Source organism: Merops nubicus, unplaced genomic scaffold (assembly GCF_000691845.1).
Source record: "Merops nubicus isolate BGI_N331 unplaced genomic scaffold, ASM69184v1 scaffold11406, whole genome shotgun sequence".
Lineage (NCBI taxonomy): Eukaryota > Metazoa > Chordata > Aves > Coraciiformes > Meropidae > Merops > Merops nubicus.
Window position 1 is genome coordinate 1 of NW_008612969.1, and position 12218 is coordinate 12218.

A 12218-nucleotide genomic window follows, 5' to 3' on the forward strand; every position below is an offset into this window, starting at 1 on the left:
CACCACAACTGACAATTCTTTAGCATCCAGAAGCCAGATCTATCAGCAGATAATAGCCCATGAACTTCAGAGTCTGATTGTCTTCATGTGGGAAAAAGCCAAACATCCACTATTGCAGACACCCTAAATGAGTGATATTTCATTAGTTACCTATGCTGGAAATGAGTCCTCTGTATCTGGTAAAGAGGACTTATCATTGTCCTCAATTATCACATAAGTACAATGGATAGGGCCAAACACTTTTTTTTTTTCAGGCTGTAGTCAACACTCTCAGCCTGTATTGTCATTCTAAACTATTGCTACTCAAAAGGATTATAAAGGGGATCATGAAGGCAATTTCCCAGCATCAGATACAGATTTTTTTTTTAAGACTAGCCATATTATTTCACACTGACTTCTCCAAGGCAATTCATGTATGTGTTTCTTGAGTATTAGAGTTTCTTTAGATTGGGATGGGCCTCTGGAGGCCATCTGATTCAATGCTCTGCTCAAAGCAGGGCCAGTGTAGGGCAGTTTGCTCAGGACTGTGTCTAGTCAAGGTTTGGGCATCTCAAAGGATGGGGGTTCCACAGGCACTCTGGGCAACCCCTTTCCTACTGTCAAGCCTTGCTTGATTAATCTGCTTAAAAATGTCTTCATAAATAATCATAATATCTGTTGTTGCAGCTTGTGTCCCTTGTCTCCTATCCTTTCACTGCATACCTCTGAGAGGACCTGGGTCTGTCTTCCCTGTCCCCTCCCAGTCAGGTGGCTGCAAGCAGTGAGTGTGATGCCAAGTGGCTGTGGCATATTGCACAGCCCTGAGGAGAAGTTTCTAAAAGATAGCAGGCAGTTGAAAGCAGCTGAAGAGGCTGAAGCATGCGTGTAGTTGAGAGGTGCTGCCCCACTGGGAAGCCCTTGACAAGATGTGCAGAAGGAAGCTCTGTATCTTACAAACATCAGCAGCCTGCCACCTATTCAACATAGCCAGGGAGGCAGAAAACCATGAAGCTGTGAAGGACTGAAATCCCCACTAAAGAACAGCTCTTGCAAAACCGAGCCTTAATATTTTATTGACTAGCAAATGACTACAAAAATGTCAGAAGGTGTCTGCTAGCTGGAAGTGAGGGATATTTCTCTTCATTTCTATGTCTGGACTGTAGTAGCTTAACGTTTTCAGTAGGTGGTTCTCTCTTAAGCGTCTGAAATGGCAGTGAGCTTCTCACCTTCTGTGTCACCTAAGTCCCTTCATTTGCATTCCTGTTCCAGTAAAACCTGTTAACTTTACTTTTGCCAACTCTGTCAAGGCATTGCCCATGGAAACTAGGAAAGGTAGCAAATAGTTTTCAAATAATAAAGAATTAGCTTTAATTTTGTTTTGTACCATCATCCTTGATACTTATTTATAGACAAATGAGAACTAGATTGAAAATTATTTCATTTTCTTGATCATTTAAAAGCCAAGGGAGATAGCATTGGGATGTTAAAGCTACAGGAACATAATTTATGCATTGTACAATAAACCAGCTTGTTGCGCTTCACTTCTGAATTGAATAACCTCACAGTTAATAGGATTACACATTATTCCAAGAACAAGAACAGGCCAGTCTTACAGAAGTGAGGGAGCCAGGAAAAGGCATGCATCACTGCCCTCCTTTTCTGTTCTTTTGTGCTCTGTCATCATGTTGTTCTGCACAGATGCAGTCCTGACAAAGGTGGCCCCTCACCCACAGTCTTTTTCTCCAGTGGCAGCAATACTGGGATAAAACTCATCTGTGGTATGAAAAGTTAAATGGTCAATCAGAACATGTCTCTGAGTGATGTAAGGACTGCTGGCAACCATCTTCCATTGGTAAATGTTGCTACATATACAATACAGCAGGGTAAGTTACCTATATAGACGTCTAAGGTATTGGAGGAGAGTTTGGGGATTCCTCTGATTCCATCTTGGGAGGAAAGCCTGTCACTGACTACAGCTTTGAGTGGAAAAGCTGGCACAGAACAGCCAGGGGTGTTCTTTTTTTCCTTTTTATTCACCACAGTTTTAAAGTTAAAAAAAAAAAAATAAAAAGGATAAAAGTGTACATAACCACATTAAATATATTATAAACTTCACTTTTTCTAAGTCTTTTACAGGTAGCTCACTTGCTTTGGGGATGAGAGAAAGGAATGCTTACATTCTTTCCACAACCAGGTATTTAATTTGTTTATAGTGACCCTTTTGTGGCAAAAATGCTCCCAGAGACTCAGTCTGTTCCTACAGAGTGCTACTCAGTGTTGCTGATGTCCTCCTCCATTAGTGTCCTGTCTTACTGTCAGTCTTGAAGTGCTGTTACAGGAACCTTTGTTTTATTCTAGTCAATCCAGCTTTCTCTGATTTAGAGTCAGATTGCAGACCTCAGAGAGAGGTTACAATTTTGGGTGCCTTTATCAGGTTTATCATGGGCCACAGCTAATTACCACCTCTCATGCCCAAGATTCAGGGTGACAGCACTGTTCCTACTTTGATATTCCAGATGCTCTTGCTTCTTTGCCAGAAATGGGCAGGCATCACCAGCACTCCTATTTTGGTTTCTTCAGTCTTTTCCCCATTTAGTTTTGTGATTGAATCATAACCCATTACATTGCTTATGTTTAACAAAGCAGCTGGTTCCCAGGTTTGTCTTTCCTGATATCCTAAGGCTGCTGTGGTGCCTACGGCAAAGCAATAGGACACAAACTCTCAGGAGATCTCCCTTTGCACTATAGTCTGGTGTGAGAACATTTTCTACCCTTTCAGTTCTCCTTCTGTTTCTTCCCACTTTCCTAACGGGACACTGGCATTTTTGTTCCCACCCAACAGGTTAGCAGAGAGTCCTGGACGTGCATGTCCCTGCACAACCACCATTTTAGCTTTCTTGTGCTAGGTGAGGCTAAGAAAACATTTGGTTTCTTCCATTTTTTTGTTCCCCACTAACAGTGCAGAAGATGCACACCTAAGAAAAGGTTCCCTGCCACTTCCTGGTTGTCCTGGGAACATTTGTCTACACTTGTTTCTTAAGACATCATTCTTCAGAGAGATCTCTCCCTGACTCCTTGAACATACTGACGTGTCCATCAAGAGCACTTGTCTGGTGGCACGTGAAAGCAGCAGCCACCATTTCCAAGCATGCTGTTTTAAATCTGCTGCCTGGTTATTCCTCATACTAGCCATCAAACTGGTTATACTACAAACAGAAATGCATTGACACAGTGTTTTCTTAATATCCTTCAACCCAGGAACATACATGGGAAAATAACATTCCCAGGAGTGACACAAGTGGCTATGAATCCATAAATTATTTGACTCTATCTCTTAAAATTTACTGCAGCTATTTATGATTCGATTCTGTGCCAGGGTGAGGAAGTCACTGTTATTTTCAGGCAAGTTATTGGCCTTTTGACCATGTTAAGAACCAGTCACTTTTGTTATTGCTACACAAAGGTTCAGGTTTTACATTCACATGCCCTATGCAAAACACAGGTAAATATACAGAGCAGGCACACTACGTTGTTACTGCCATCACACACTTTCCAAACACCCATCCACACCACCCCTGAGCTGTAGGGATTTGGTGGGCCACCAGCTGCCTTGAGCTTCCCAAATCACTGTGGGTCCTTCCTGATAGGTTTTCTATTCACCCGTTGGGCTGATGCTGTTTCATTTCCTTCTGGAATGCAAATTGGTCCCCACGCTAAACACTTTTTCTGCCATCAAAAAATATGGGAGGCTCAAATACAATAAGAACAAGCCACAGCTAGTAATTAGCAACACAAAACTTAATCAGTTTATGTTGTTCTTTTGCCTTTCCCATTGTCTTACTCCAGCCAGTCTTTGTTCCTGCTCTCTTGCCAGGAAGTGTGACGTGTCTTTTGGCTTTTCTCTGTGGCGCAATGCAGATCTATAACACTGTACCTTTTACAGAGGGGGTTTGTGTAACCATAAAGAATGACAGGCTCCACGGTTAATGGAGTAGTAGAAATGAGATGTAAATAGTTACTGAAGGGAAAAGGCAGAACTGAAGGATTTTTTCCAAAGTGCAGATTCAGACAGGCTGTATCTGTACAGAACTTCAAAAGCACAGGCTCTACATGCTTTGCATAATCGGAGATGGATTTCTGAAGACATTGTTTACATAGCTTTATATTACAAATGAGATTTGCATATTAATTTAAAGTTTAAAACTATTCTGGCTTTTCAAGACAAATATTTCCATATCCAATATTTAGAAAAACAGAAAAAATGAGGGCAGGCTTGGAGTGGTTACAGGCATCCATACTGTGCATGCAGCTCATCTGAAAAAAACCCATAGTGTGTCATTTCTAGTAATGATTTGTCCTGTAAAATGGAGGAAACTATTTTGCTCTTTTAATACCAGTTGTATCTACTTGCATGAAATCAAGTTCATTGCTTTACAAAGAACAGAGGATGGAGAAGAAAACAGTCTAAGTCAAATATTACCAATGAGAGACAGTAATGTTGTTTTCTTTCCTTTCTGAATAAAGAAGAAAAGAGGGAAGGGTATTGTTTGTTTTTTAGTATTTCCTTTATATATGGAAGTGACCTAACCTCATTAGCAGTCATTTTCCAGGCTAAGGTAAATGAGTTACCATGTTGTCCATGAGATCTTTAATAAAATGTAACAGTTATGCAAATGAAATGGTCATTTGTGGAAAGTTTGTTAGATAATTACCTATATTGGGATTCCGAGTAGATTCCTCTAACTAGTAAGTTTCACTAAGTTTCAGTTATTTACCTTAGAAACACATGAGTAAAACCAGTGTAGTTAGATACCCTGATATGATTTTAAGATCATTTGTGGCCTTTAGACTCTTGAGTGAAATTTTCAGAGGTGCTTATTTTGAGGCCAGCGTTGTGCCCTCAGGCAGTACTGAATGCCAGTTGTGTTCACTGGGAGCATAATGAGGCCAACAGAGAGCACATTTGTAACCCTCCTCCTCTGTCTACAGACTGAAATCACTCTTTTAAGAAGAGGCTCATTGTAGATGATCAGTTGAGGGAAAATATTGTAGTGAGACTGCAAAAAGTATACAGGCAACATTCGTAATTCCACATAAAGGAATGGAAAAGTCCCAACTTCGTCTGTATTTCAAAGAGACCTTACCCATAATTATGTCACTAGCAAGCATTTTTCATTCTAAATCTGCTCTAAAAATGACACTGAAATGACTTTATCAAGTCCTAAATATCCTCTTTTAAGAACATTCTTCCTTGTTGTGTTTATCTTGGAAACTAAAACCAAATGCAGTAGTTTAAAAAAAATGAACGGCCTGAGATGTTTTGCTGTATGTGCAACTGTATTTGGACAAAATTGAGTATGTTAAGGATTCCAGCATCAGCTCCAAAAAACCTTTCCAGGAGCAGTTCTTTCTTACACCATGTTCCACAATTCACCCAAGGCTGTGCACATGACAGAGTTGTGGCTCTGAACTGGTAGTGACATCTTTGATGTGCTGTACCTTTGTTTTTCCTGTTGATTTTGCAAATGTTTAAAAAAAAAAAAAAAAGATAATCAGCGGAACTTTCGGCATAAAACTGTAGCTGCTGCTGTGGCTAAATTGGTGCTAAATGTCTAGGTTATAAAAGCCTTCTCCCACGCCTGCCACTCTGAACACTGTTGTCAGGAAAACGTATGCACCTTTTTCCAGTAAGAATAAGGACTGTGCTAACATTAGCATTTAGACAAGACACTGAGCTGGTGATGGCGAAATGCACTAATGGATGTGTCACTATTTTAAAAGAGCACATCTAATGGGTTGTTTGTACATGCTATCTCATTGTACTTATTTATTTTATAGGGTATTTTAAACATAAAATTGCACGAATCAAAGCAGAACTTGCCTGTTACCTCCTCACCTCAAAGGCCTGCATTCCACAGGACTGATTCCAGTTCCCAGCCAGCTGCACACACTTCTGAAGGAAAATGAACGTACTGAAGAACCACCACTTTTTGTGCTTTCTGCCCACCACGCGCCTTGTCATCCTGCTGGCAGCTCTGGCAGTGGCTGAGGATGTGACTAACAGCACTTCCAACCGCACTGACACGACCCTGGGCTCTGTGCCTGTGGTGATCTCCCACACTGACCACATTATAGTCAAGGAGGGGAGTAGTGCCTTGATCGACTGCAGTGTCCAGGGTAGTCCTGGTCCACATTACAGGTGGTACAATTCCAATGGCCGCCTGCTCCAAGAGGAGGAGAATAAAGGTAAGATCTTGGTGTTGTCACTGATGGAGCCTGTCCAGAGATGCTTGTGATTTTAGTAGGTTGGCTAATAATCTGGATTTAATGGCCTGACTGTGGTGTTTTCCTGTGTGAAAATACATTAAAGCCCAGTGGCAGCTGTAAATTTGTTGTGCACACCTGGGAAGAAAACCATAACATTTTTTTAATGTGTTTTATTTATAGCAATACATAGCAAGAAGCTCAAGCAATTAACAGAAGGTGTAGCCAGGCTTCCTTTCATTGCGAGACTTTGGGTTTGGCCCTATTGCCCATTCCATCCTTTTTTGTTCTTCTCTGGCACCAAGAAGGACTAAAAAGCTATTTTCCAACTCAAGGGAGGGTTCTTTAGACATGCAAATAGTTTGTTGGCATGAATTCAACACAGCTAACTCCCTGATACCACTGCTGTCTTTATGCATAGTGCCGGGGAGTGTGAGAAACAAGAGATGCCCTGAATGACCAACAGAAAAACCTATACAGGGCAGCAGTCAGAAGTGGAAGCCAGGTTTGAGCCTTCCTGGCTTTAGTTAACACTCTTCAGCTGCATTTGCCAGAGACCTTAATTACGCATGAGCTTGTTTTCCTTAAATGGAAAGTTTGGATGATAATCCTAGTTATACTGCTAGACAGCATTTCAGGGGGGTGGAAGGTGTTTTCGTCATGTAATCCTTCCATACTGACTGCTTTGTTCACAGCATGGTGAAATAAACTCTTAGTTATTCATACTAACACCAAGAGAGCTTGCCTAATAGCCGACCTGAGAGGGAGAACTGCTTTGACAGGGGTAATGATTGACCTAGCTGGACGTGCAAAAGCAGAGTCTGTCTGTAAAAGCATTCTGCATAGCTGGTTATATTTTACAGTACAATATTTTGTAATTTTTTTTGAGTAAAGCTAGAGAAAGGAACTACTAGTAAGCAGACTTCCAGATATAATTTGTGGCAGTGTACTGTGATTAGTGGGCTAAAATATTTTACTAAGGCTCACTTACAGAAATTTTTCCCTTTAGTTAGCCATCCAACTTTAGGTCTTTGTATAGTCAACTGAGAGAGTAGCTACTAACACAAAAATTTATATAGCTGAGCAAAAACTTTGACCAAATCAGTAAAAATTGGAGCTGTATTATTAAGGCAACATCACTTTAAGTTAGACTTTGCATAGTGCACTTCCTTCTTAAAGAAACTGTCTTCCTGTAAGAAATGTTTCTTAGCACATGACTTTTCTTTACTACCTATGCAGTTATGTTCAGTATGGCATTGAATTGTTATCAAACTCCAGTCGTGACACCTTTTCTTATCATTGTTTGCTTGTTAGCCTTACACTGTTTGTGAGGACCTGCTGGCACAGAGCCAGTTGTTGAGTCATAGTTCAATGCCATGATGTAATTTCTAGCAGCTGGCACCAGGATACATCAGCAAGGCATCCTGTCATTTTACAATTAATAAAGATTTAGTGCGCCAGCACTGCAACTGGGAGAAATAGTCATCAGCCAATACCCTGTATTTTTCTTATTCTAGAGATAGAGAAAGAAGTATCATCTGTTACAGATGCTGGTATTTCCTTTGAAAGAGGCATTTTTTCAGGGCATGATCTGATTAATCATAGTTGATGTCAGGGGTTTGATCGTGTCACAGGAAATGGAGTTATGCACTTCACTCACAAGAGGAAAGTAACAATATATTTATTGAAACAAGACAGTTTTTCAGCAAGGTTTGAAACAGTAAATGCAGCTTTGAGGAAACAAAAGTCGATGGTGAGGTACACCTGATTATTTACTACACAGAGGACCAGCTAAAGAGAGATTAGGGGTACAATCAAGACTGAGTGCACCCTTAGCAAAGGGGGTGTGTGTGTATACATATATATAAAACTTAGTTGTGGCAAGGAATCTCTCAGCCCTGGAGTGTCCCAGCTCAAGGGGAGATCCTGGAGCGCAGCCAGCTGCCATGCAGAGCTCAACGGGCTTTTGAGCTGCCTGCTATTTATGGGGGTGAGGTGACTGACTTATAGGCATATTTCCTATTGTTCTCACACCTGAACATATTGTTCAGGCTAGCCCATGGCTATGGTATTGTTATGTATTTCCCCTGAATCCGTCTTAGCAAGGTGGGATAGTTCCACCCAGATGCAGTCATGACACACAGATGCATCGTTAGCAGCAAAGCAGAAAACCGGAGGTAAGGGTCCTGTTGATGAGGGGTAAAATGCACTGTCACAGTTAGTAACAGAGCCAGGATCTCAGGGACACACAGGCCTTTATGATGGTCAATTCTTTGTCTTCCTGTGAAAGTTATTTCCATCTTTCAAAATTTGAAGCTTGTTTGACAAACCTGATGTTTAAGACTGTGCTGATCATGCAAACAAAATACTTCAAACTAAGTTACTGTCTCTCCTCTCCAGCAGGAAAATGGTGGTTTCTTGACAACGGGCTACTGAACATTACCAGCGTGTCCTTTGAAGACAGAGGTAAATACACGTGTGTTGCATCGAATACGTACGGCAGTGTTAACAATACTGTGACACTGAGGGTGGTTTTTACCTCCGGAGACATGGGAATCTATTACATGATTGTCTGTCTTGTAGCTTTTACCATTGTTATGATACTGAACATTACTCGGTTATGTATGATGAGCAGTCATCTGAAGAAAACTGAGAAAGCAATCAATGAATTCTTCAGAACAGAAGGAGCAGAGAAACTCCAGAAAGCCTTTGAGATTGCAAAGCGTATCCCAATTATCACTTCAGCCAAAACACTGGAGCTAGCCAAAGTAACCCAGTTTAAGACCATGGAGTTTGCTCGCTATATTGAAGAGCTTGCTCGGAGCGTACCTTTGCCCCCTCTCATCATGAACTGCAGGACTATAATGGAAGAAATTATGGAGGTGGTCGGTCTGGAGGAGCAAGGGCAGAATTTCGTGCGGCAGGCGGCAGAAGGCCAGGAGGCCGCCAAGGCAGAGGAGCTGTACGTGGTCCCCGATGCGCTGAAGCGCAGGGACTCTCCCACGGCCGACTCGGACGCGTCCTCCCTGCACGAGCCACCTCAACAGATTGCAATAAAAGTGTCAGTTCATCCGTTGTCCAAAAAGGACTGCGTGGACGGTCAGGGGCAAGAAAGCATGCAGCTGGACACCAAGGAAGAAGACACTCCTCAAACACCAGCACTGCCTGCAGAGTCCCCTCCTGAGCCTTCTGCCGAACTCAGTTCTGGTGACGCAGCGTTAGCAAACGACAAAAATACATGTGTTCTGTATGAAAGCCATGTATGATAGTTACTCCTGAATCTATGCATAGCAAGAAAATCAGGTGGAGCTCTTTTACAAATACATATTTTACTTGCCGCTAAGCCTTACCAGGAGACTATCATAGCAAAAGCATGTATGTGAATATTTTGGCACTTTCTTCTCAGTTTGACTTTAGTTTATAATGATCTATGGCAGAGTAATTGCTATTACATTAATATTAATGGCTTTTTGATTAGGAGTATTTCAAAGAAACATTTGAATACCTCAGCATTTTCTAGGTAGAAGTCACATGTAGTGGCCTCCTGGAATTCATTGGTAGTCTTTGATGTAGGACCCTTGAACTTACTAAACATAAAAAGTGGTTTTAATTTTCCTCCTTCGCTCTTGTTTTTTCCATCTATTGCGTTTTTACAAATATTATCTTCTGGATTTGAAATATTGCCCAAGAGGCAGCACTGAAGTAGCCAAATAAAATCCTAATAGATCCCATTTACCAAGCGTTTGCTCAGCTGCATTGTGATTTAGAAGGCTATTTTAAAAAGTTTAAATGTTTCCATTTCATTTGAGACCACAGCACTTAGGCACATGGGAAATAGTTTTCCCTTTTCCATGGAATAAAGATGCCAGCAATTGCTTTTTTCCCATTGAGAAACAACTTGGAGGTGTATTTTACAGATGGGAAAGCCCATAAACATCCCACAGAAAACTGCAGTCCAACAGCTGTGCAGGGTTTTTTTTTGGTATGTATTTGACCATTTTTTAATTTGGCAGAAATTCATATGGAAAGCAGCTGCAAAGATGCAAGATGTCTTGTTTTGTAGCAACTTGCAGAAGAATGTGCTGCCTTACCAGAAGATGCACAGGTTCCTTAACAGTCCTGCAAATGACAGTAATCAGCTGGTGACAAGGCTGAAATGGCAGAAGACCCTTTTATTTGGATTCTTAATTTTGTGCAGATTCATATTCTGAAGATCAAGCCTAAATTCATCTCTAAGCCTAAGTTTGAGAGTGTTTTATCCAAACTAAAAAAAAAAATAATTATATAATCAAGTGTCCTGTGAAATTACAATGATGATAACACAAACTGTTTACTGTGTTATAACTGCTCTGGTATTTTAAGAACCTCCTACGTATGTAGGGTGTTCACAGTACACGTGACTCTACCCCAGTAAAGCTTTAATGATCACAGAGGCTGTGCCATTAAAAAGGATCAATATTTATGCCAGGAAATGCCAGGAGTGGAAGGGAAATTATAGTTTGTGTTGCAGACAGACAATAAAAAGGACCTTCTCTAAGTTGAGTCTGGAAAGAAAGCATGCACAAGAAGGAGCTCATGTGGAATTGATAGTATATTTCTTAATTACCTGACACATTTAATTTGGAACTAATGAACAAACTATCACCTTATGGTTTTTAGGGACTGTAGTACAAGTATAGATACCCAAATCTGGAATCAAGTGTATTGCAGAGACAGGATTCACATGGGTCCATGGGGAGATGATGTGTGGATAGCTCTCTGGACATTTTGTTGAAGTAGCCACATCTACATAAGGTGTCTGTGGGGGCAATCAGGTACATTAACTGCATGGGTAATTGAGACCAAACAAAGTCAATGCTGCAGCTATCCAAAAAAACCTCTCAATAACAAATTGAGGTTTTATGTCAACTTCCTCATGTTAAAGTGCAGAGCTTCATGACCCTGTTCATGTAATACCCCATGATTTACATAGGTGCCACAGAGACAAGACTCCAGAGTTACCTTTCTATGGTTACTAAAAGAAACCATGTTTAATAACAAACTTCAAATTTTGCGACCAGCTTGTGGAAATGGCAGCATTCAGTTGCCTAACGTTTGTTAGTGCTCACCACAGTGGCAGGCATCTCTACAAAATGCATTTGCACATGCCCAAACAGAAACATGCAATGGCAGAGCCCCTTCAGGAATGTGCCTGGAAACATTTTAGTTCCAGTGAAGCAATATAAATCTAGAACACAGAGTAGATTAAGAGAATACCATAAAGAACCTCACTTCTGACCAGTATGATTAGAAATACTGCTGATGAAAACTGATCACTTCTTGTCTGAGTCCAAAGTATTTTTCTGTTTAGTGATTACATCAGTTTCTCAAGTTACTTACTTTCCTTCTGATAAGAGAAAGGATGAGGGCAGAAGGAAAAACAGGAATTTGCCTAAATTATTTTAATTTACCTTGACCTCCTGAAAAGAGGCATCTTGATTTTTCTGCCTCTCCAGCATTAGCAAGCAATGCTCATGCATTCTAAGGTTACCTGTCTGGTGCCCAACTAAGACTGCCCAGATGAGCAAGGTTATTCTCCTTGAAAGCATAAAAATAACTTTAAAATTAAAGTTCCATTTTTTTTAAAAAAAGTAAACCTGCTTCCAAAATTTTTATTGCTTTTTAATTATGAGCTATTCACAGTGGAGACCAGACCAGCTTCATGTGTTCATACCAGGTGGTTCTGGTCCTGACTGCTGCCCTCAGGCTGTTCCCCAGCCTGTTGTTTTATTTGTGTATTGAGAAAAATTTGAAAGCAAACTGCCCATGGTTTTCTTCAGTAGTTGTGTGTAAACTTCCTTGAAGATACAGACTGTGGGATTTTCCAAAGATTTCAAAAAACCCCCATGTATTTGAAGTACACACAAACGTACAGAGCAAGCCACATTTAAGCAACAGTTACTTGGATCAGAGGCATTAATAGGTACAGTGCTGGA

At 40.8% G+C, this 12218-nt stretch overlaps 1 protein-coding gene across 1 annotated transcript; it reads left to right on the forward strand.

Moving 5' to 3' along the window:
* Positions 1-5942: 5942 nt before the first annotated feature.
* MFAP3L (microfibrillar-associated protein 3-like) lies at positions 5943-9976 on the forward strand. The gene is made up of 2 exons (XM_008941731.1): positions 5943-6225; positions 8647-9976. Exons 1-2 carry the CDS (start codon positions 5943-5945, stop codon positions 9507-9509), a joined length of 1146 nt encoding a protein of 381 aa, XP_008939979.1. The 3' UTR covers positions 9510-9976.
* Positions 9977-12218: the final 2242 nt, after the last annotated feature.

What these genes read in the sequence shown, in the direction of transcription:
- MFAP3L (XM_008941731.1), top strand. Translation starts at nt 5,943, where the DNA reads ATGAACGTACTGAAGAACCACCACTTTTTGTGCTTTCTGCCCACCACG. An exon ending in CCAAGAGGAGGAGAATAAAG is followed by an intron (nt 6,226 to 8,646) that starts GTAAGATCTTGG and finishes CCTCTCCAGCAG; the next exon opens with GAAAATGGTGGTTTCTTGAC.